This window comes from Vulpes lagopus, chromosome 10 (assembly GCF_018345385.1).
Source record: "Vulpes lagopus strain Blue_001 chromosome 10, ASM1834538v1, whole genome shotgun sequence".
Lineage (NCBI taxonomy): Eukaryota > Metazoa > Chordata > Mammalia > Carnivora > Canidae > Vulpes > Vulpes lagopus.
Window position 1 is genome coordinate 14,619,790 of NC_054833.1, and position 23,153 is coordinate 14,642,942.

General features: G+C 45.6%; 1 protein-coding gene across 4 annotated transcripts in view; it reads right to left on the reverse strand.

Annotated features, from left to right (window-relative positions):
* HIVEP1 (HIVEP zinc finger 1) overlaps positions 1-19,395 on the reverse strand; it is a 145,005-nt gene extending 125,610 nt beyond the window's left edge. Inside the window, exons 1-2 of one of the 4 annotated variants that reach the window (XM_041770094.1) lie at positions 19,248-19,395; positions 12,214-12,356 (exon numbers count right to left, since the gene is read on the reverse strand). In XM_041770094.1, coding sequence (XP_041626028.1) covers positions 12,214-12,253 — 40 coding nt within the window. In that variant the 5' untranslated portion in view covers positions 12,254-12,356; positions 19,248-19,395. Of the gene's footprint in view, positions 1-12,213; positions 12,357-15,235; positions 15,452-15,490; positions 15,684-15,981; positions 16,115-19,247 lie in introns of those variants that run through there. The other 3 variants (XM_041770096.1, XM_041770093.1, XM_041770095.1) reach the window with 3 other exon arrangements.
* Between the last annotated feature and the right edge of the window lie 3,758 nt (positions 19,396-23,153).

Genomic DNA, 23,153 nt, shown 5'->3' on the forward strand with positions numbered 1-23,153 from the left:
CTCAGGGCCCATGTTTCTGAAGGCACTCTTCTCAAAGACAGCTCTATTTTTCTAAAAAACAATCCTTCACAAAATGTTTGGTGTATAGCATTGGGAATTGTGGCTTACGATATTTTTCTACCACTGTGAGTTAAATACAGAGGTGACTAAAAACTCAATACAACTGGAAGAAGGACAGCGTTCTAAAAGAATGGCTTCCTGATGACCCAGGCCTTTTGAGTGGAGACCCATGATCTTGGCATTAGAACATCAAGAACAATTAAATCTTTCTGTCAGACCAACTCAACCTCTAAGGCTCTCCCTTCACCTTATAACCAAAGGAATGTGAATTTCTTTGTCATGCGTGGCAGGCAGCAGTCCCTAAACCCAACAAAACAGCCCTTTTAAGTTCCCCTACAACTCATCCCTACAGTCCTCTGAAGATAGATGGAATAGTCTTACTTATTCCCAAACATAAAGGGGTTTAAAATAAATAATCCAATTCCCCTCTATTCTATAGACAGGGATCAGCAAACCACGTAAAAGGCTAGATAGAAAATATTCTAGGCTTTCTGAGCCATTCGCAACTACTGCTAGAGCAAGAAAGCAGCCACAGACATATGTAAATGAGGAGGCATGGCCAAGTGCCAATAAAACCGTATTTACAAAAATGGTAGAAGGTTGGACTTCACCACTAGATTGTGGTTTGCTGACCCCTGCCTTAGAGTAACCGCTAGTTAAAGCTAAAAAGAAAATTACAGATCAACATCACCCCACTCCCAACCCCTGCCCACTCCCATGCCTTGTTCTCAAGGAAGAAACTAAATTCAAGTTATCTGCTCAAGGTCACATGTTGCTCTTTTCCTGATTTGTTCATATGCATGAAGATGATTTTCTGAAAAAGAGAGAGACTGCCTTATTCTTTTAACCTACCATCCTTTTCCTGGATATCAACAAATCATTCTGACCCTCGGTAAAGATGTTATTGAGAAAATATTTTATTTTTTAAAAGTTTTAGGTTCATAACAAAATTGGGGGGACTGTGCAGAGATAGCACACATACCCCTTTCCTCCACACATGTACAGTCTCCCTTACTATCAACATCTCCCACCAGAGTGATAGACCGGGTACAACTGTTGAGCTTACATGGACACAGCATCACTCAGAATCCAGTTTACATTACGGTTCACTCTTGGGGTTGTACATTCTATAGATCTGGACAAATGTATGATGACATGTATCCATCATTATAGTAACGCACAGAGTAGTTTCACTGCTCTAAAAATCCTCTGTGGGGAGGTTGTTTTTAAATTTCAAAGTACTGGGGCACCTGCGTGGTGCAGTCAGTAGAGTGGCTGACTTTCGGTTTCAGGTAGTGATCTCAGGGTCATGAGCTCAAGCCCCGTGTCACACTCCATGCTTGGTGCAGAGTCGGCTTCAGATTCTCGGTCCCCCTCCCTCTGCCCCTCCTACTTGTGTGTGCATGCTCTCTCTCTCTCTCTCTCTCTCTCTCAAATTAGATAAATAAATCTTTAAATTTCAAAGTATCATAAGACAGTCTCTAGCCTCTGATATATCTTTTATAAATACTCAACTTACTATAGAACTCAACTTGGGTGATTTTATAATTATTGTAAATATAAACTACACATGTCAAACCTACAAAGTTTCCCTTATTCTTAAATCTTCAAGTTCATTGAGAAATACACTTCAATCAAGCAAACTAAACCAACAAGCATTCCTGCATGATTTTCTCCCCATTAATTTTCCAGCAAAGTCTCAAAACTATTTATTTTCTCTGCCAATCTACCCTTCCTTTCTTTAAAAGCTATCTCAAAACTCCGCTTCATTCAAGTTTTCATTGAGAAAGAAATTAACTCCTCCAAGTATTTTCTGACTGATTTATCTCAACAAGTTAGTTTTTGCTTCATCTTCCCTTTGAGAGTTCCATACTACAATGTTCCATATTCATCTTAAATTATGTATTTGTTGCTTTATATTGCCCTTAGATCTTTTTCATATGTTTGGAGACATATTAAAAACCCTTAGATGGCTAGGTGTGAGGTTAAATTTCTATGTATAGCATACTACCATGTTCACTGTTTGTGGAATTAAATGGAAGACTAATAAAATGTCCCTTTCATTCTTTCATTTGCCTTTCACCTACATCTACAATTTAGAAGAGTCCAAATACATCTAAAATAGTACACTTTTTCTATATCCTTCTGTATCTACTTATGAGAAAAAAATCACAAAATCTTTTCATCCATATTTTACTTAGAATTTTAATGTTTTCACATCAGTATTCCCAGAAAAAAGTTTTTTAACATTTATGTCTAAAATTTCAACTGTTAGGCTGAGACTCTCATATAAATACTGCCATTCTTCTTAAAATAGAGATACTATATGAACCAGTAATTCCACTACTGGCTATTTACCCAAAGAAAACAAAAACACTAATTCAAAAAGATATACACACCCCGGTGTTTATTGTAGCATTATTTACAACAGTCAAGATATGAAAGCAACCCAGGTGTCCACTCATAGAAGAATAAAGAAGATACGGTATACCTATACAACGGAATATTAGCCATTTAAAGAATGAAATCTTGCCATTTAACAACATGGATGGACAGAGAGGGCATTATGCTAAGCGAAATTAGGTAGAGACAAATACCATATGATTCCACTTATGTGTGGAATCTAAAAAACAAAATAAACAAAAAGCAGAAACAATCCATTAACAGCGAACAAACCGGTGGTTGCCAGAGGAGAGGTGCATGGAGGCGATGGGCAAAACAGGTGTAAAGGATTAAGACGTACAAGTTTCCAGTATTAAAGGAAATAAGTCACAGAGATGAAAAGTACAGCATAGGGAATACAGTCAATACTACTATAATGCTGTATGGTAACAGATGGTGACTACATTTATCAAGGTGAGCACTGCGCTACGTCTAGAACTATCAAATCACTATGTTGAACACCTGAAACTAATATAACACAGTATGTCAACTACACTTGAAAGATAAATTCTTAAAACAAATAATCATAAAAAAATAAATACTGCATTTTCCATGGTAAGCAAGATATTGCTACTTTCAACTACATATTACTAAGTAAATAAGTAAGCAAACATCTTCGATGGAACAACTATTTTCTCTCTCTTGAAGACTTTGGAAATTCCTTATGTTTGTAATACCAAATCCAGCTTGGAGTAATATATACATACACAACTCTGAAATGAATTTCAACAATTAAAGACTTAGAGGGGGGAAAATAAAAGCCCTTCAAATTCTGACCTTCTGAGTGACCTCAGCTCTACATGCTGTGCTTGACAAAAGTTTTATTTTATAACTGAGATAGAGAGCCTTTGCAAGCTCTTACTACTCGGGAAAACTCTACTATCAACATGAGCAAGTAGAAGTATGATAGACAAGATCAAAGGCACTGGAGACTCCTGGCTGTGGGGCCTTGGGCAACCAGCACCCTCTCTGTGCCTCAACCTCATGTCTATATAATGGGAGCAATAACAGTACCTGTCCCACTCGGTTTTAAGGATTACATGAACAAAGATATTAAAAGCATGTTGAATATAGCCTAGCACACAGACCTGTGGACAGGTTAGCTCTTTTTTACAACAAAAATGATAAAACACAACGTCCCTCTTGCCACCAGCTCACAACAAAACATAACCATGGGAAGCAGTATGATTCAAAAAAAAAAAAAAAATTCTGAAGACCATTCCACAAATGTCCCAAATAAGATACAAATAAGATGCTGTTCAACATCAATTCACTTAAACTTCTCTGGCCAACTTTCTCATCTGTAAAAAGAGAGATGAAGTAAATGATCTCCAAGGTCTGTCCTTCCCAGCTGTAGAATTTGTAGGATTCTCCTGGAGAGGTGTCTGAGAAACCAGCAAGAGAGAATTCCCTGACACATCTCTGGCACTGTTCAACCACCTTTCAAGGTCCCTGGGCTGTGTAGCAGCTCAGTGCATGTTTACATATTTTTAAACTATCAAACATGACACCGATTGAATTCTTAATTTATTTCTGTTTGAACATTATAATATTAAGCAACTTTATGCTGATCTGGTCTTTTTCCTCCCTGGCAAATCTTTTTAAGAGTTGGAAAATAAGCACACTACTAAATGCAAAGCAGTAGGTACCTTTGAGTAAATTCGTACTCTCACCACATAGGCACATAGAAATACCATAGGCACATAAATATCCTAAGTACCATAAAAATCCAGCTTTGCATTGCATCAATTAAACAAGAACACTTAGACTACTATTGTTCCACTTCACACCTAAAGGACCCCTATTCTCATTAATTACTTAGCAGGCAACCAGTTTTTGATCACTCTATTTTTTTTCAAGTACTGTGGCACAGCAGTATGGCCTTAGAATATTTTCTAGAACAAAATTCAGCATAGAAAATACCCAAGAACCTTACATTTTTTAATTTATTTTTAAAAAGTTGTGCCTCAGAGCACCTGGGTGGCTCAGTAAGTTAAGCAGCTGCCTTCAGCTCAGGTCAGGGTCCCAGGGTCCTGGGACTGAGTTCTGTGTCAGGCTCCCTGCTCAGCGGGGAGTCTGCTTGTCCTCTCTCTCTCTGACCACCCCCCTTTGCTCATTCTCTAATAAAATAAAATCTTTAAAGGAAGTCACACCTGGCTGGCTCAGTCGGTAGAGCATGCAACAATTGGAGTTGTAAGTTTGAGACCCAAGTTGGGTGTAAAGATTACTTAAATTTATTTTTAAAAGCCAAAATGAATGCAATGCTGCCTCAAATAAAAACTCCAAAATAAAAGCCTGATAATCAAGAACTTCCTTCTGAAGAATGACTTGAGTATTGAGAATAAAGGACACTATTTGGTTGTAAGTGTCTGCCCTACAGTGATTAGTGGATAACATCATTAAAAATAACAAGTGCTTTATAAGAATACCTGAGGACCATTTGTAATTTTTGCATATTATTAATATGCAAAAGAGTGCTGTTGAAAGGTTTTAAAATACTAAATATGGGAATGAAAAAATAGAGCATTTAATTTATTCACAAAATGTTTTTTCAGATAATACAAGAACCAACTTTGTCCCAGACTTGTTCAGATTATAGGGCATTCTAAAGGTAGAATTTAAAATGTATGTATATAATAGGATATTCTATACACATTATGTATTTTCCTATTCTATGATAAGATAAAATTATACCTCATCAGAACATATTTTGTGCAAAGATGCTCTTAAATAAAATCATTACTCTGATTAATCATATTATTACATCTTGCATTTGCTTTTAAAAAGAAAAAAGCATTAATGTTATTAAGCATTCCAAAAGCATCAAATAAGCTCTCGATATGAGTTGAAAAATAATTATCTGAAAACAAATGGGAAGCTTGCTTTACGAAATCTAGTCTCCTATTTTTATCCTAGTCAGATGAACTAACAGCTATTTACATGATAGCTGCTAATAACTTCAATACCTTCTTACCTTTATCATCAAAAACTCTAAGTTATTTACTTCCTTCCTTCCTAGCTGCAGTCATATACAGAATTTTTTTTAAATAAGCCATGGGTTATATACGCCACAAGATTTCTGACTTCTCAACTCTTAAGGCTGTTGTTAACATAGAACTGCTGGCTTAACATTCAAAGATGAAGAACAATGCATGAACAGCTGGGATTCCATCTAAAAATCATCAGAATTAAACTTATTCTACTTACTGCTTTATGTAACAAGAAAACACGAAATTTTCTTCACGACAGGAGATTTATAAAACAGGCACGGGAGTGGGTCCACTCACTGGCAGCAAATGAAAATGTTCACATTCTTCAGATTACTCCTGAAAACGCACTGGGTTTCCAAGGTCCCACACGGGAGGGGAGCGAGCACGAGGGACAGCGCATCACTTCCATCCTACAGGATCCTGAATGTCAAATCCTTCTGAAAGCAGTTCCGTTATAATACTGCAGAAGACTTCACAATCGATCAATGTCCTTAGAACTAGATTCTAAACATGAGGTAAGCTGTGAATCCGTGTAGACGGACAAACTGGGGAGGTTGCACACTGGGTGAGAATTGTCCTTCCCAAATTCTTTTCTGCAGTGATGTCTCCCTTCTGCACCCCAAGGCGTGGATCGCTAGGACCCTAAGACCTATTGGTAATTAATGCTGAGCATAGGGAAGCCAGATCACACCTTGCTTCCGGGTGGCCTCTGTTTGCAAAGCATATGCAACCCAAGAGTTTGGCACAAACCAGTTTTCTAGAAAAAGCGACAACTCTGTAATGAGTGTTTACCTGGTGTCAGGCATCAGTACTAAATGTTGCCGTATTACCTAATCTTCACACATTATCTCTACTTTGCAGAAGAGGAACCAACACTGGAGGCTTGCCCAAGGCCATGCAGCCAGCCACTGATAACCTGAGGCCCAACTCTTTACCATTATGTTAATTAAATGTACCAAAGAGATAAACTCTAGGAATTCTGCCACAAAAACCTAATGTAAAACAAAAGTTAATAATAACTACTTGGTTCAGGTGATTAAAATTTAATATTGTAACAGGTTCCTTACTCAGAGGCTACCAAATACCCCAAGAAGCATTTGCTAATCAAGGTTGAAAAGTGTTAAATAACTTTTGAGAGTACAAATCACCTTTAATCTTTCAGTTTGCCTAAAAAGCGAACGCAGATATGTTTTTGTTGAACAGAGATGGGTGATTAAAACATGCTCTTCTGACATGTAAGTTATACCCAGTTCAGATGATAGATCTATTGGAGAATAATGATGCCGTATCAGAAGTTCAGTAAGGTACCTGTAGACGCAAGCAATGGAGGCCCACCATGTATGTTGGGGGGGGGGGGCATGGTGGCAGGGGAGGGGATAGGGAGAAAAGTTCAAAGATGAAGAGAAATCTTTGGCAGAGACATCTCCCTTGCAGAATAAGACAATAGAGTGGAAATGGGAAGGGGAAAGAAATACTTCCCAGAAAGAAGAGCAAGCACAGAAATGCCAGATCTGCATGTGGAGCTCTGAAATGGCAGATTATTCATCAGATACACAGGAAAACAAGAAGGCCAAACTGTATCCGAGGCACACTCAGGACTTTGGACCTCATCTTACAAGGGGATGCTGGGTGGGTATCCACAGACCCATGCGTGGACCTCACCCTTTACTTCTCACATTATAATAAGCAATATTCAGAGCCAAACGCACTCAATCAATAAAAATGAAAAACAGCCACACCCAAATCCCCAAAATCTGTTTTGCAAAAGGTTAAAAAAATTTACCTTTTTACAAAAGGTTAGCACTTGGTATTTTGTACATTGACTTATTGACTTCCAATCTTAAAGTACATCAGTCTTTGAAACCCTAGGCCCAAATTCAACTCAAATACCTATTTTCTTTCTTCCCCAAAGTTTTGGAACACATTCACAACGATGACCAGCAGAGCGGAACAACAGCCCTTTCTCTTAGGAGGACTGACATGGAAGCCCAGCAAGTCCCACCATCTGGGTTACCTCAGTCCAAGCAAAGGCCAGGGAAGGTGGGGGGAGATGGGTGATCAGAAGAGAATGATTGTTGGCGAGGGTGGCGCTGGCACATGCATCAACACTACACATGGGGGTTCCAGGTAGGGAGTCTGTCACATAGTGGCCAAGAGCCCTTCTCCAAGGAACCCAGGACAACATACAAAATCTTTCTCCTGGACGCCAAGTGTTTACCTCATGCTCTTCAGAAATTCTCATTCACCTTCACGAAGGATATGTCAGTCAGGGGCGGGAAGGGCACCCGGGTGGCTCAGTTGGTCAGGTGTCCAACTCTTGATTTCGGTTCAGGTCATGATCTTGGGGTCCTGGGATTGAGCCTGTCAGGCTCCGCACTCAGCATGGAGTCTGCCTGCCTCTCCCTCTGCTCCTCCTCCCCACCCCCACAATAAATAAAATCTTAAAAAAAAAAAAAAAAAAGGGATATGTCAGTGTTACTCTAACCACCTGTTTCATGCAGACAGGCACCAAAGACAAAGGTTCTATCTGCTTTATAGGGCCAAGAGTAAAGATACTAGAATTCAACAAACCCTACTCCGACAATCTGTACAGACTCCTCATCAGTTCTAACGCTGTCTCAGTTTTGCCCCAAATTCATGTCTTGCCCTTAACATAGCAGTTCTTCTCATACTTTTCTACTAAAGAACCTCTAACGGCAGAGAAGTGTAAATTCCACCTTCTACAGGAACATTCTGTGTGCAGGCCTGATTTAAACCCATACAAATTCTGTATACTTACATATGAGATTATACTTGTGAAATATTTTTATATATGAATACACACACACTCTCGTGTGTGTGTGTATGTATCTTCCCCAAAATAAAATTTATATTCCAGAAAGTTATAATAGGTTTATTCTCTGGTTTTACATAGCCATAGGACCACACCAATACCAGTTGATGGACTGAGAATAAATCAAAGAAAAATTATATTTTAAAAGTTAAAACTGCCATGAAAGCATAATAAACATATAATTTAAGTATAAATCTTTTATTATTGACTTAATTACCAAACACAAGACGAACACATCACAGACTATTTTCCAAGGAAGCCTGAAAAGAAGCAATGCACTTAAAGTAGTGTGAGCAACGTGCTCATCAGAGCAAGGTGGGCTGTGACTGGCTTTCTGGTCTTCTGATTTCCTCTCTCCCCATTTCATAGCTAACTAACGTGGTAGGTCTTCTGTACGTCAAAGCAGTGGGTGACAGGGTAAGGCAAAACAAACGTGATATTTCAACTGTCACAGTGAGACACAAAATAAATGATAAAAATTTCATTTTAATAGCTAATATTTACCTGTTTACTTTTTTTTTTTAAATCAGCAAAATGAGCTTATTCAAGAATAACAGGGGAACTGCAATTCAGGACATTATCTGCTTATTTTAACCCCCAAACCGTGCCCAGGGATGCAGTCCTCAAATATACGTTAGGAGGGAAGTGGAAATTCTTAAAAGTGTTACACCTTAGCACTTCCTTGTCTTTGTGCCCCTGTTTACTGGGTTTCCCCGACAGGAACAGCCTTGCCCTCTCTGCTGAGTGAGCTCACTGCCTCAGATACACCTCTCCCATGAAGTGCCATGCCACAGCTTCCAGTCCACCACCCCCTCCTACCCCGACCCCTGCACCCAGCCAGTCTGCAGGGCCCACTGACCGACATGGCTTTAGTAAATTGTCTTGTGCTAATCTACTGTGATCTGCTCTTCGATGCCCCAGAGTTCATCACTGCCTTAGTGAAGCAACTTTTGAAGCTCTCAATGATGGGCCAGAATTGAATTTATTTCAAATTCTCCTGGAAAACTTTTAAAATATCTTAATTTTGCAAAATAAGCAAGGTTTCCTATTTAAAGTTTTATCTCTACAGGAAGCCTGGGTGGCTCAGTGGTTGGGAGTCTGCCTTTGGCTCAGGTCATGATCCTGGGGTCCTGAGATCAAATTCTGCATTGGGCTCCCAGTGGGGGAGCCTGCTTCACCCTCTGCCTATGTCTCTGCCTCTCTCTCTGTGTTTCTCATGAATAAAATCTTTTTTTAAAAAAAGAAAATTAATTAAAAAAATAAAGTTTTAGCTCTGCGTACTAAATTTAGACTCAGATCCAGGGGCCCTCAGGATCTGATTTCTAATTCTTCGATCCCACCCTCTACCTCTCCCCTTCCCCCCTGAATGGAACTTATGGAGCTTGGATTCCCACTTCATAAGCTCCTATCCCAGCTTCCACCCTGTCCTCTCAGCTTCCTGGGTAATTTCTTAGCCCTAAGAGCCCACTTCAGACGGTACCTTTGTTTCTCTTTCCTTCCCACACTGCCCCTCCCCAAATTGTCCCCCACAATCAGGACATAGTATGACGCCCCACCTCTGTGGAAGCTCCGTACCTCTGCTCTTCCCAAATCATACTGCACAGGTGCATGTTTACCCATCTCCCCTCCTCAATTCCATGCTCTTCCAGGGCCCGTGTTTGAGTATCATTTTATTCCTATCTCTTCAACAACTATCTGTTGGACTGTACATTTGGTACAGGAAGGAAAATAGTCTGTGGCCCAACATCTGCATTTCTCTGGATAGCCATGTGATCTAGAATATTATAAAGAACAAGCACACCTTGCTTTATTGTGCTCTGCTTTATTGCATTCTGCTGTCCTTTACAAATGGGAGGAAGTTTGCGACAACCCCGGGCTTATCAGGTCCAATAGCATTTACTCATTTTGTGCCTCTGTGTCACATTTTGATCATTCTTGCAATGTTTCAAGCTTTTTCATTATTATTATATTTGTATGATGATCTGTGATCAGTGATTACAACTCACTAAAAGCCCAGATGATGACCAGTATTTTTTTGCAGAAAGTATTTTTTAATTAAAGTATGCACATTTTTAAAAACGATGCTATTGCACACTTCATAGACCATAGCAGAGTGTAAACAAAACTTTTATATTAACCGGGAAACCAAAAAAATTCATTTGACTTGATTCATTGCAATATTCACTTTACTGCAGCATTCGGGGAAGAGGAGTGGACATAAAACTCCAAGGTATGTCTGTATATATTTTAAATATGAAAAATATTTACTACTTGTGATCTAATAAATAATGCTTTAAGATCAATCATGTATTCATTGCAACAAATATCCGAGCTCCTAGTAGCTTCCAGGACCTGTGCTAGGCTAGGGCACCACAACCCCTCTTTGTGCACACTAGACAGGGCACCCTCTTTAGACAGATGAATTATAAAAGCGGGCCCAGGACTCCAAAGGCCCACCTCAGCTGGCACCCAGGAATGTGAAGGCTTTACCTATAATAGTAAATGAGAGAAAGTACCGACTTTTGGGAGCTCAAGTTCTAGTGAGAATGATGGGCAAATACACGGTCAATTCTCAACATTTTCTATGACTCTGAAAAATCAGTCTTAGACACACAACACTTAATGTTCTCCAACTAGATCCTCACCTCATTGAACACTGGTGCTATAATCATCAATTTGAACTGGATCCGAGGCAGCCACCTATGCCAGCACCAGCAGAGAGTTCTAGTACTCTTTTAGGCAGGAAACAAACACTGTTCCAGATTCATGTAGGCCACAAAATTGACCATGTTTTCAATTATTACCCCACAGTGATTACCCAAACTGATTTCACAAAGAAAGATCTTCCAATTAATCTGTTTGATCTTTAGGTTATTTATTTTTTTTTTTTTTTTTTTTTTACTTTGCATGTGCCTGACTATTTTTTTCTGTAATACTAAATATGTCGTGGGCAGCCCCGGTGGCTCAGCGGTTTAGCGCAGCCTTCGGCCCAGGGCACGATTCTGGAGACCCGGGATAGAGTCCTACGTCAGGCTTCCTGCATGGAGCCTGCTTCTCCCTCTGCCTGTGTCTCTGCCTCTCTCTCTCTGTCTAATAAATAAATAAAATCTTAAAAAAAAAAAATATGTCGTAAGATACTTCAGTCAGTTTGGAATTATTTGCTCTCACTGTTCCTTGCCTAGCACTGCTAAAATTGAATATAAAGGATAACTGTTCTTCCCAGTTGATATATATACCACATTAGAACAACATACATCTATTTTTTAAAACAATTAGCTAAAATAAGCTTACTTTCCTAAAATTAAAACCTCTTCACAGTGAAGGTGCAATACACATTTTTCACCTTTGCATGAAATGTACATAGCACATGTAATTTTGACTGGTTGCTTCCTCATGGAAATTGGGTCATTTTCCTCTGAGTTCTGCAAATAATGGTCTGAATTAATGTCAACTACAACTCTCTTCGCCTCTTGATAATCTAACATATAGAGTAGTACAAAAATAAATCTCAATGGTGGTATGGGGGAGGAGTAAAAAATTCATGTTGGCAAAGAATATCCAACTATTCATTTCAGATTCTTCCAATGCAAACACCATCCCTGTTAAGAGAAAGTAAATCCCTCACTTTCACATCCACGCTACTGGTTGGGAGGGCATTGTAATTTTGTCAAATTCTGATTAATTCATTCAACAAATATTGATGAAGCATTTCCCGAGAGACGGAAATTGTGCAGGAAAACTGAGCGCAAACAAGAGAAACAGAGCGTTCCTGGTGCTCACCATGGAGCAGCGTCCAATGTCTAGCAGGCTGCCATTCCTATCACCCAAGAAATACTTTATTATAAGATTTATCGTAAACCTGACTTCTATTTTAACACAGAGCCTTACCTCTTAGATTTCTGGGATGAATCTGTTTAGTTCGAGGCATTTTCTTTGATTCAGGGGCCCCTTCTGCTTCTTAGAAACTGTAGGAAGAGCAGGTCACAAAAAGGTAGCTCCATAAACTCAACATCCATCAATTAATCCATGTGCTGAAGGAGAAAAAACAAATCACATTTTACTACCTTCAAAGGAAAAAGACACTTCAAAAGTTATGGCTTAGTTCAGTCCTAACCTAAATTCAACAAAAGATAACCAAGCTAGAGACACCTGCAAAACATTACTAACTTTCAATTAACCATAGGACATCTCATTTTGCTACTACCTGGGCTTTCTTATGAAGAACACAGAAAAAGAAAATCACTGTTCCTTTATCAAAGAAGAGTGAAAAAGATTCACCCCACTGTGTTTTAAAGTCATCACAGGGTACAGATTAAAGTTACAGCATCAGGCCATAAAAGGATTATGCCGTATGTAATACGTCTGCTCCTTCATAAGCTCTTTGGGAACAAGGACCAGGTCTCATTCATCTTGTTTTACTGAATTAATTCAGTTAATATATGTGGTTGCTATCGGAGCTGCTCCCCAACTATTCCAGTATGTTCTCTCAGGCCTGTGCCAGGACTATGCTTCATGCCTCCCTGTGTTAAACTACAATGTGTGACCAGTTCTGGCTAATGACCTGCGAGTGGAGGAGACATGCACCGTTTCTAGGCGGTACCAGGCTGCTTAGTTATCAAAGCAAAATCCTCCAGCGCTCTGTTCCCTCTGCCATGGGACAGGCACCATTCCAGACAGTGAATGTTGCAACACAGAGCTGAGCTCTTGCTCATCTAACATGATCAGGCCACATAAACAAGAAAGAGGCCTTCGTTGTTTGGAAGTGGCCGAGGTTTGGGAGTTATTTGTTACTGCAGCATAACCTGGTCTGTCCTGACTTCTACGTTCTAAAAACAGTGATCGCATATGCAGCATGTCAACACGGTAATAACCCCACACCCGATCATCCCTCTTCCCAAATCAGCCACCTCTGCCTCCTATTCTACGAGACCCTCAAGGATCCTAGAGCGAAAACTTTAGTTTTAGCTTCCTGGAATACACCTGACGATGTTAAGCCTGAAATTATGTTTAATCGCTAAGCAAAGACACAAGAATGGGGCAGGAATGCTTTGATTTAGAACATTCTATATCCAGTACCGTAGAAGAAACGAGAGTACTTACTGAGCAGGGTGCCTGTGTGCTTTCTACACATTACCTAATCCAATCTTAACAATAACTGGCAAGGCAGCTATGACTTACCTACTTTACAGATAAGAAGAGGAGATGGGGAGAGGTTGCCTAACCTGCCCATGGTCAGCAACTAAAAAAATATGGCACCACGTGACTCGGCTACTCTCAGTGCTTATTTCCTCAGCAGAGATAATAGGTATTCTGTGGTTTTATTCAAAAGGCTGGAGAGCACAAATTATGACTATACATCTCGGAGTCAAACCGGACTGAGTTCAAAGCCAGGCTTTTCCCCTTACTGCGTGGCCTTGTTCAAGGCACTTAACCTCTCTTAAGATCAGATGTCCCAACTATAAAACTAGGAAATGGTATCCACCTCACAAGGTTGTTGTGAGGTCCAGCCTAAACAATGTAGATGCTTTGCCTGTTGCCTGGCACACAAAAAATATTCAAATATTAATTCTCCTAACAAAGCCTAAATGGGAAAGACTAGATGTAATATCCCAGTGTAAAGTTTTAGAAATCCATGATCTCATTATAGCAGAGGAGAAACAGAAGCCAAGAAGGCTACATGTAACCTCAGTATCTCACCCCTGATAAGGGCTACGTGGGGGCACCGCACAAAATCACTTGCAATTTTTATTTTAACTGCAGAGAGAAGAATAAGAAACACGATGGCCAACCACCATCTACTTCATCCGGCACCGTGCTAAATGATCCATAAAGGATTTGGTTCCTCAACTCCCTGCTTTAGTTAAAGACAATCCACCACCCGATTCACGAAGCTTGATTCCATCGACGTTCAGAGACGTTGGGGCCCAGCAAACTGTACCCCGCCTTAACCGCATTCCTCGTTAAACTTAAAAGCTTTTAAATGCTCGAGATATTCGGAAGTTTTTAAAGCGTGAACTCCGAATGCGATCCAATCACGTGACCCCGTATGGGGAGCATAAATACAAAACCTGCAAATCCCCAATCAGTAACAGCTCTCTGCTAGCCGGTTCCCTGCCTCCCCGCTGTCCCTAGCTGCCCATCCCAGGTCTGAATCCTGGTGGTGGTGTGGGGGGGGGGGGGGGAGCGAGCAGATGCAAAGACAGCGGCACTAGAGCGACTAGGACGAGTCATAAAGCGTTCCTTTGCAGGGAAGGAATAAATACCACATGGAGCAAAAACATGACACGATCAAAAAGCGTAAAGACAGTTGCAAGGAGAAAAAACATGAATGAATGTGGAGGGCGGAGCCTGGGAAAACCCCTCTGCAACGCTGCACTGAACAAAGCGCTTCGCATGCCAGGAGGAGGGGGGAATGGAAGTGCCAGCTCAGGAAGGAGCCCGGAGTGGATGCGGAGAGGAGGAGGAGGAGGAGGAGGAGGAGGAGGAGGAGGAGGAGGAGGAGGAGGAGGAGGAGGAGGAGGACGGTATGAGGCGAGCGCGGCAGCCCTGAGACTCCTCCTCGCCGCCGGCTCCGGCTCCGGCTCCGCCACCGCCCCCTCCCCTCCCCTCCCCTCCCCTGCCCAGCAGCAACTCCTTCCCCAGCCCGACCCCAGGGCGAGCCGGAGGCGACCCGCGCCCAGACCCTCCGCCCGCTTCCCAAGTGCTGCAGGCGCGTACTCCCAACCCGGAAAGAAACTACCCAGGTGGCTGGGAGTAAACAGGCACTTAGAGCAAAGAACGAAGGGGAAAGAAAGCCACAAAGCCGGGAGGTTGGGAAGCCGAGGCCTGGTCTCCCTCACCCCCCCCCCACCCTCTTGCAAAAATGCGTCTGCGGCTGGAACGCGGGTGGGGAGGCTGGGTCCCTCCGTACCTGCTCGCCTCGCAGGACCGCAGCTCGGGCCGCTCGCGCGCGGCGAGGGCGCCCAGAAGTGCCAAGTGTCGCCCGCACGCAGCCATCCCCTCCGCAAGGTCGGCGGCTGCACACACACACACACACACACACACACACACACACACACGCGCGCGCGCCCGCACGCCCCCCGCCCGCGCAGGGGGACGCGGTCCTGCCCCCTCCCCCCGCCGCCCTCCCAGCTGCAGCGCCCCCGCCGCCCAGCCCGCGCCGAACCTGCTGCCAGGACGCCCGGCGGAGCCGCTGCCGCTGCAGCCGGCCCGGGAGCTGCGCTGCTGATGGCGGCGGCCGCAGCTCGGAGTCTCCGCGACCCCCGTGCGGCGGCGGCGGCGGCGGCGGCGGCGGCGGCGGCGCCCGGGATCCCTCCTTCACTTGACAACCCCAAACACAAACATCGCCTCCCCCCGCGGCTGCTCCCGGCCCCCGGGCTCCGGCCCCCTCCCCGCCGCCGCCGCCGCCGCCGCCCCAGCAGCAGCCACCCTGGAGGCCGGCGACTGGCGCTCACACCACCCAGCGCTGAAATATTAAACAGGGGAGCCGGCCGGGGGGCGGGGGGGAGCGCGGGGCGCGCGGGCGGGGGCCGCCGGCGCCGGGCGGGGGAGGCGGCCGCGCTCGCCGGCCCCGGGCCGCGGCATGACCGCCGGCGGGGAGGGGGCGGCGCGGCGGGGGAGCGGCCCCGGGGCGCGGAGGGCGGGCGCGGGCTTTACCTCTCCCCGGGGCAGAGTAGGGCACGTTTAGCGTCTTTAGGGGCGACGCGAGCAGCGCGGGCCGGGCGGCGCGGGGGAGGGAGGGCGAAGGTCCGCGGCTTTCCCGCGGGTGGGCGGGGCGGCAGGGGATCCCCGGGGGCGGGAGGCGGGGAGGCCGCGAGCCCGGCGCGCGGGCGGGGGAGGGGGCGTCCCCGGCGGGGGAGGGGCCCAGGCGGACGGGCGCGGCCGGCCGCCGTGCGCGGGGCGGGGACGGGTGGTGCCCCGGCCGGGGCCCGCGTGGAGCCCGGAGCCCTGGGTCTCCCCGGCGGGGCGGGGCGGGGCGGGGCGGGCCCCGGGCCGCGCCTCCCCCCTCGGCCCCCGCCTGCGGCTCCGCCCCGCCCGGCCGCCGCAGGGACGCGGTGGGGGGGCGGGAGGAGGCGGCGGCGCGGCCCGAGGGGGAGGGGCGGGGTTAGGGACGCGAGGGGCGGGCACCGGGGTCGCGCCGGCTCGGGGACTGGCGCCCGGCGGGGGCGGAGGGGCGGGCCCGGCGGGTCACGCGGCCCGGGGAAGGCCTGGCCGGGTCGCGCAGTTGGGGGCGGTTGGTCCGGGAAGAGGGGCGGGGACGGGCGGGGACGGGCGGGGCGGTAGTTTCTCTTTACCGTCTCTTTACTTTCTAAAGCAGGATGTGGGCCGGGCCGGTGACGTCATGGGGTCTCCCAGGCCCGCCCCCCGCCCGGGCCGCATGGGGGAGGGGAAGGAGAAGGGAGGGCTGCGCGGGGGGGGGGGGGGGGGGGGGGGACCCCAAGGGGGTTTCCTCAGCAACGCGTAGAGGGAAGGGGAAAGTCATTGTGAAACTTGAAACTCATTAACTTTGAAAAACAACTTAAAAAAAAAAAAACGGGGAGGGAGGGGGGGCGGGGTGTCGGTTTGGAGGGTGGAAGGGGGACGTATTATTAACCCTGAACTGAAACCACTTCTTGGTGGCGGATGTTCTATTAAAAGATTGAGGGAAGCCAAGGTTATTCCAGAGGCCGCTCCGGAGCCCGCCGGTGGTTCCCAGAGCCGGGGCTGCCGGCGCGGTTAACCCCTGCCTGCCCGCCTGACAGCCGGGGGCACGGGGGGCACGGGGGGCACGGGGGGCCCGGCGGGCGGGGGGCCCGGGGAAGGAGGGGCGGGGGCAGGCGGGGTACTGGCCCTAAACCACTCTGCCCCTGGCTGCTAGAAAGCAGTCAGAGGAAGCTGGGAGCGTGTGTAATCTATGGAAAGAGTCGGGAGGGGCTGGGCCAGGGCACTGATAAGGAAGGTGTTTCGGGGTTAGACCTACTGTGCGCTGTTGGAAACCGGGGCGGGAGGGGGCTCACGTACGCCGGGCGAAGCAGGCGAGAGTCCCTGCCTGGAGGAGCCACGTTGAACTTCGGGGGGGAATGAGGCGAGGCAGAAATTTGGATGCAGGAAAAATTTCTCAGATTAAACCAAACTGCTTTCCCCTTTTAAGGAATAAATATGCTAAACGACCGTACACCCACTACGCGGGCCCATCTGTGCAGACTTGAATTGTTTTGTTCCCTGGGGCTTCCAGAAAGACATCGAGGCTTTTCCTGCTAGGGTTGACCCCGAAAAGTCCCCTGAGGAAGTCCTACCTCTAGCTCATCTGAACTAAGAAAAAGCTTTAATGCACCAGAATAGGAATGATTAAAAATGGAATACTCAATAAGGGCGAGCTTGTGACCGAAAGTAATGTCACCTAAGTTGGGGGGGGGGGGGGAGGAAGGATTACCTATTAAAAACTAAATTTGGTCATGAGAGCAAAGATCACCCAACAACTGCCTACATTTGAAATGACGTTGTTTAGCATACTATACTCCCAACCTGGCAATGAAATAATGCAATCTTTAAATTTTCAGTGTGATGTAATCGTCTGTCTTTTATAAAAATAAAGGCTATTTAATGGATGGCAATCACAAAAAACAGTATGTGCTATAACTTCCCAACTGGGCATTTGAATAAAAGATATTAAAGTACATCTAAACTGTCAGAGGATAAAGATTAAGGTAGCTTGATCATGATTAATTCTCCTTGGTGTCACTTGCTAAATCAAAATCCAAACTGAATGAGTATATTTTTAACCACATACTTGGTGAACACAGTGTTTGTATGGGATTTTTGCCATTGTTGTGAGCTTCCCAACAGATTAAGCATGCAATTTAGAATTATAATAGATAATTTTGCTATTTTAGCTCGTTAAAAAGAGTCCCCCTCCCCCCTTAAACAGACGACTCACAACTTTTGAGCGGCAAATCAACATTAAACTTTCCTTTGAAATACCGGCGATCCGGGACAGCTTCCTATTTCCTAGTTTCGAATTTCCTAAATGCAATGCCTTTTTCCTAATTCCGCCTGCAGTTCTAACTTCCTGGTCATCAGAACGCAGGGAAATCCAGCTAACCGGTACAGTAGCTCGCTTCGACTTGTCTTGTGGGCAAATTAAATACAGTTTCGCAAATGGTGTCGGAATGTAAGGGGGGGAAAGAAAAAAAATTTTTTTCTTTTTTTTTTTCTTTTTTTAACCAGAAGGTAAATGTAAATGGTGAACAGCGGTTTGAACTGTCAAAAATTCTGGGACAGTGGAGGAGGTGACCCTACTCTTGGGGCGGAGTGAAAAAAAAAAAAAGAAGAAGAAGGGGGTTCCCAGGGCCCTATTTCTCTCGGGCTGCAACCCTGCTGGCCGCGTGAACGCTGTTCAGCCCCCCCACCCGGACTGCGGTTCAAGCCAGGGCAGGCCACGGCCAGGCTCTGCACACATTTTCCTTGCTGAGCACTTCTGGCAGGACGCGAGTGCACCGCGGGGCCCCGCGCCCCCGCCCCCGCCCGCGCGGCCGCCAGCCCCGGTTCCCACGCGGCCGCCCGGCCCGGCTCGGGCTCCCCCCTGGCGCGGCCCCGCCGCCCCCCGCCCTGCGCCCCGCGCCCTCCGCCCTGCGCCCCGCGCGCGGCCCGGCAGCAGCGCCGCCGCCACGCGGAGATCCCGGAGGTTCCTCCCCGCCGGCCGCCGGGTCACGCCGCCGCCCGTCCCTCCCCTCCCCTCCCCTCCCCTCCCCTCCCCTCCGCCCTCCGCCCTCCGCGCGCGCCGGGCTTTCCCGTCCACCGGCCGAATCCCCTCCTCCTCCTCCCCCTCCCCTCCCCCTCCCCTCCCCCTCCTCTTCGGGGCGACCCGGCGACGAAACCCTCCCCGCCCGCTCCGCCAACTCTGCCCGCAGACGCCAGACAAAAGAAACCGGCGGAAAACTTACCCGAACTGCAACGCCAAAGTCCGCTCCCAAGCTGCCTGGGTTTTTAACTTTTAATTTTAAAAACAACAAAAGCAGAAACCCAAAGCCTCCTAGGTTGGAAGTGGGCGTGAGAGGAAATGCTAGGGGGAGGCGCCTGGTTGCCTCGGCTGCCTCGGCCCCCCCCCTTTCGGGCCCCTGCCTGGGGCTTTGATGTTATCTGGTGCACCGCCTGCGTCGGTTTAGGCCGTGGGCTCTGGGCCGAGAGTGATACACAGATATTTGGCACTTTCTGTGCCGGTTTGAAGAGAGGGAAGCAGGTGGTCACGGTAAAGGATTTCCACTTCTTCCCCTCCCCGCAGGGAGAAAGGAGCCTTTTGCCCGGGCTGTCCCTTTGTTACCTGGACCGAAGTGAACAATAATCCACCTCGCTGATGATCCCCAAGAGCTTGGACCCTGTGCTGTCCTGTCCTGTCTGTTACACACACACACGCACACACACACACACACACACACACACACAAGGCCTTCTAAATTAGATTCATTTCCCCTCCCCTCTTAGCACAAACTCAGAACAAGGTGGTATTGTATGTTTTCTGAGGCTTTGTTTGCTTTTTAGCTCTGTATTGAAAGTAAATATTCTTTCCCTTCCGAGATGGACCTGAATGAAGCCTTGAAGGGACAAGGGTACACCTGCGAAGCAAAAGAATCTCCCTAATGTGCCTTGCATGCTCATTCTTCTAGATCAGAATATGTCAGCGCCCCCCCCCCCCATTATGGAGAGCCTTTAACTGTTGATTTTATCCTAGTTAACTGGACACTAGCAGAAACTAGCTGTATTCTCACATTCGGTTAGTAGTCTCAGGCCATCACAAGCAAAGCCTTAACAAAGGATGGTTGTTGGGGATTTGGGGTTTTGGTTTTTTTGTTTTTTTTGTTTTGTTTTTACAGATTAGTAATCAAGGTTTGCACTGTCTGCCACGCAGCGCTAACTGTTCATCCACATTATGCCAACACCAACCTGTGTTCAGGCCTTGCCCTCTGGGAGTTTACAAATTAATGGAGACAGGATAAACACCTAGAAAAAATACCTGGAGGGGAAAAAGATACAAGAAGGAGTTTATAAACAGAGCCAATTAAAGTCATACAGAGTTATTTACATGATTGCTGAGAGCTTTCTGGACTGGGTGGAGGGCAGTATTATCAGAGAAAGTTTCATCCCGAGGGTGAGTTCTGAGTAGGGTTCTGAAGGAGAGAAAGTTCATGATTTGGCAGTGGTATGACAACAGCATTCCAGGCAGGGGGAATAGCTTGAAGGTGAGAGCAAGTGAAATGTGTGTGATGGTGTTGCTGGCTGGAGCGGAAAGTCAAAGCAAATGTGAAACAAGTAGGGTGGCCCTATAAACGCAGCAACCAAACCAGGACACTTTTGAGAGGGAACAGGGAGCTATTAATAACTATGCAGATGAGGAAATATATACCTGGACTGTCCTAGTAATGAGCTATGAAGACAGAATGGGGAGGCAACAGACAGCCAGGGAAAAGCCTTCTCGGCCATCATTAGGGAAGAATTTGGTCGTGATACTGCAGTTGGTAGTTATTTGGAGACATCTGGACCGAGAATGATCTTTTTAAGAAAAATTATTGTCATTGATGGATTTAGGATCTGTCACTGTAGTGCTTTTCCCAGCAGAAGTGTAAAGTAGTATTTGTATGGACAGAAATTACTATAGTAGACTTGTAAGAGCAGCAGTGGGAATAATAGTACTTGTATCCGCAGCGATAGAAATAGGACCAATAGTGGTTGTGGTAGTAATTGACAGCTAATTGAGAATTTATGACTTGTCAGCCTTTCCTGTGTAAACTCATTTAATCCCCACTATAAACCCATACTTCAGATGAAGAAAGAGAGGCTTAGAAATGCCAAATAATCTACCTGCAGCCACAGAGCTAGTACGTGTAGATCCATGCCTACAGCCCAGAGAATATTGAGATGCTTAAGCTTAAAGGTTATATTTTATGAAAAACATTGCAATACCTCTATCATGTTCTGCGTCTGTGGAGAAAGAAGGAAAACAAATGGAAAAAAAAAAAGTCCTCATTTTCAAGTTTTGAGAAGCTGATAGATTGTGTGATGAAAATGGGGAAGTCCGGATGGTATGATGTTTAAAGGGGAGAAGAGAAAATGACTAATTTTAACCAAGTCTACTTTTAAGAAGGATGATTTAATTCACATTTATGCCAATATCGATACTATTACCCTTACAGGACACGCTAGTACAAGAAACCCGGTCTCTAACTTCATTTAAAAGCACTGAGTTCAATGCCAACTAATAGGAGAGTTAATGAGTATTTTTTTAGTGTGTTCTCTGGTGAAAGAAGACCAGAAGTGACTTAATGGAAGTGAGGTTTGCGGTTCCTCAAACAATTCTTGATAAACAATTTCCACAACTGGAATACTGGGGAGCTCTAGAAAGAGGCACTGGCCTTCAACCTTCTCTGTGATAGAAATGGTCCAACTTTATCCTTGATCTAACCACGTGGAGGCAAGCAGGTGCAATAATCTAAGACATTGTATTTGTTGGCCGGGGCTGCTACGCAGAGTACCATCGATCGGGCCACTCAAACATTAGAAGTTTATTTCCTCACAGATGTGGAAGCTGAAAGTTCAAGATCAAGGGTCATCAGATTTGATTTCTGGTGAGAGCTCTCTTCCTGGTGTGTCGCTGGCCAGCTGCCTCTGCCCTGTGTCCTCACGGGACATTTCTTCTGAGAGCCAGTGAGCACTCTGGGATCTCAGAAGGACCCTAATCCTATGGGATCAGGGCCCCACACTTATGATTTCATTTAACTTAATTACCTCCCAGAGACCCTATTTCCATATACAGTCCCACTGAGCATAGGGCTTTAACATGGATCTGGCTGTGCGAGGAGGCACAATTCAGTCCACGGCAGACACCAGGACTACCGTTACCTGGAAATGCAGCGTGCGTTAACACAAACCTAGGAGACTGTCTTGTCAGATGAAACAAGTCCCGTGGGCTTTGGGTTCAGACCTGCATGCCACTCAGAGAGGACACTGGTGACGTGGGAAAGGTTGCTCTCATCTCTTTAAGTTCTAGTACCTTCCTTGCAGGGGTAAAGACAGGATTGAGTGAAATACTGGTCATAAAGCCTGGAACTGATAAAGTTCTCAATGAATGTTAGCTACTATTGTAACTCTCACTACTATTTTCCCTGCAGCTGCCAGGGAAAATGGGAAATTGGAAAAGCTCTGAATTTGGGGCTCCTGGGTGGCTCAGTTTTAGGTTAAGCATCTGCCTTTGGCTCAGGTCTTGATCTTAGTGTCCTAGGATCAAGCCCCGCATTGGGCTCCCTGTCCAGCAGGGCGTCAGCTTCTCCCTCTCTCTGCTCATGCTCTCTCTCCCCGTCTCTCTCAAATAAATAAATAAATAAATAAATAAATAAATAAATAAATAAATAAAATCTTTGAAAATTAAAACAAAAAGGAAAAGCTCTGAATTAGACTGCAGCCTCCTGTATCCAAGGGGAGACCTGACTGGGGCGTGCTTGATTGGACCATAGCCTCAGAGGACCAGAGGCCTTCATGCTAGTCTCCTCTTTCCAGGAAGAATGACTCCTAAATAACTTAAAATACTGTCGTGTGCTCTACTTCTTAACATTTCTGGTAAAACAGTTTCAAACCTCCTGTTGAAAGCTGTTTGGGTATACACATTTACTGCATTGTAAATAAAGCCGCATTATTGATTGCCAAAGGATTTAAGGGTCTCATCTTCCCCACTGTGTTCACAAACTGAACTTATGTCTATTAAGCATTCTCTATCTTTGCCTATCTAAAGTGTGGATACCCCTGCCCCTACCCCATACCCTCCATCTTATCACTCCGTTCATTTCCTTTATAACATCCAG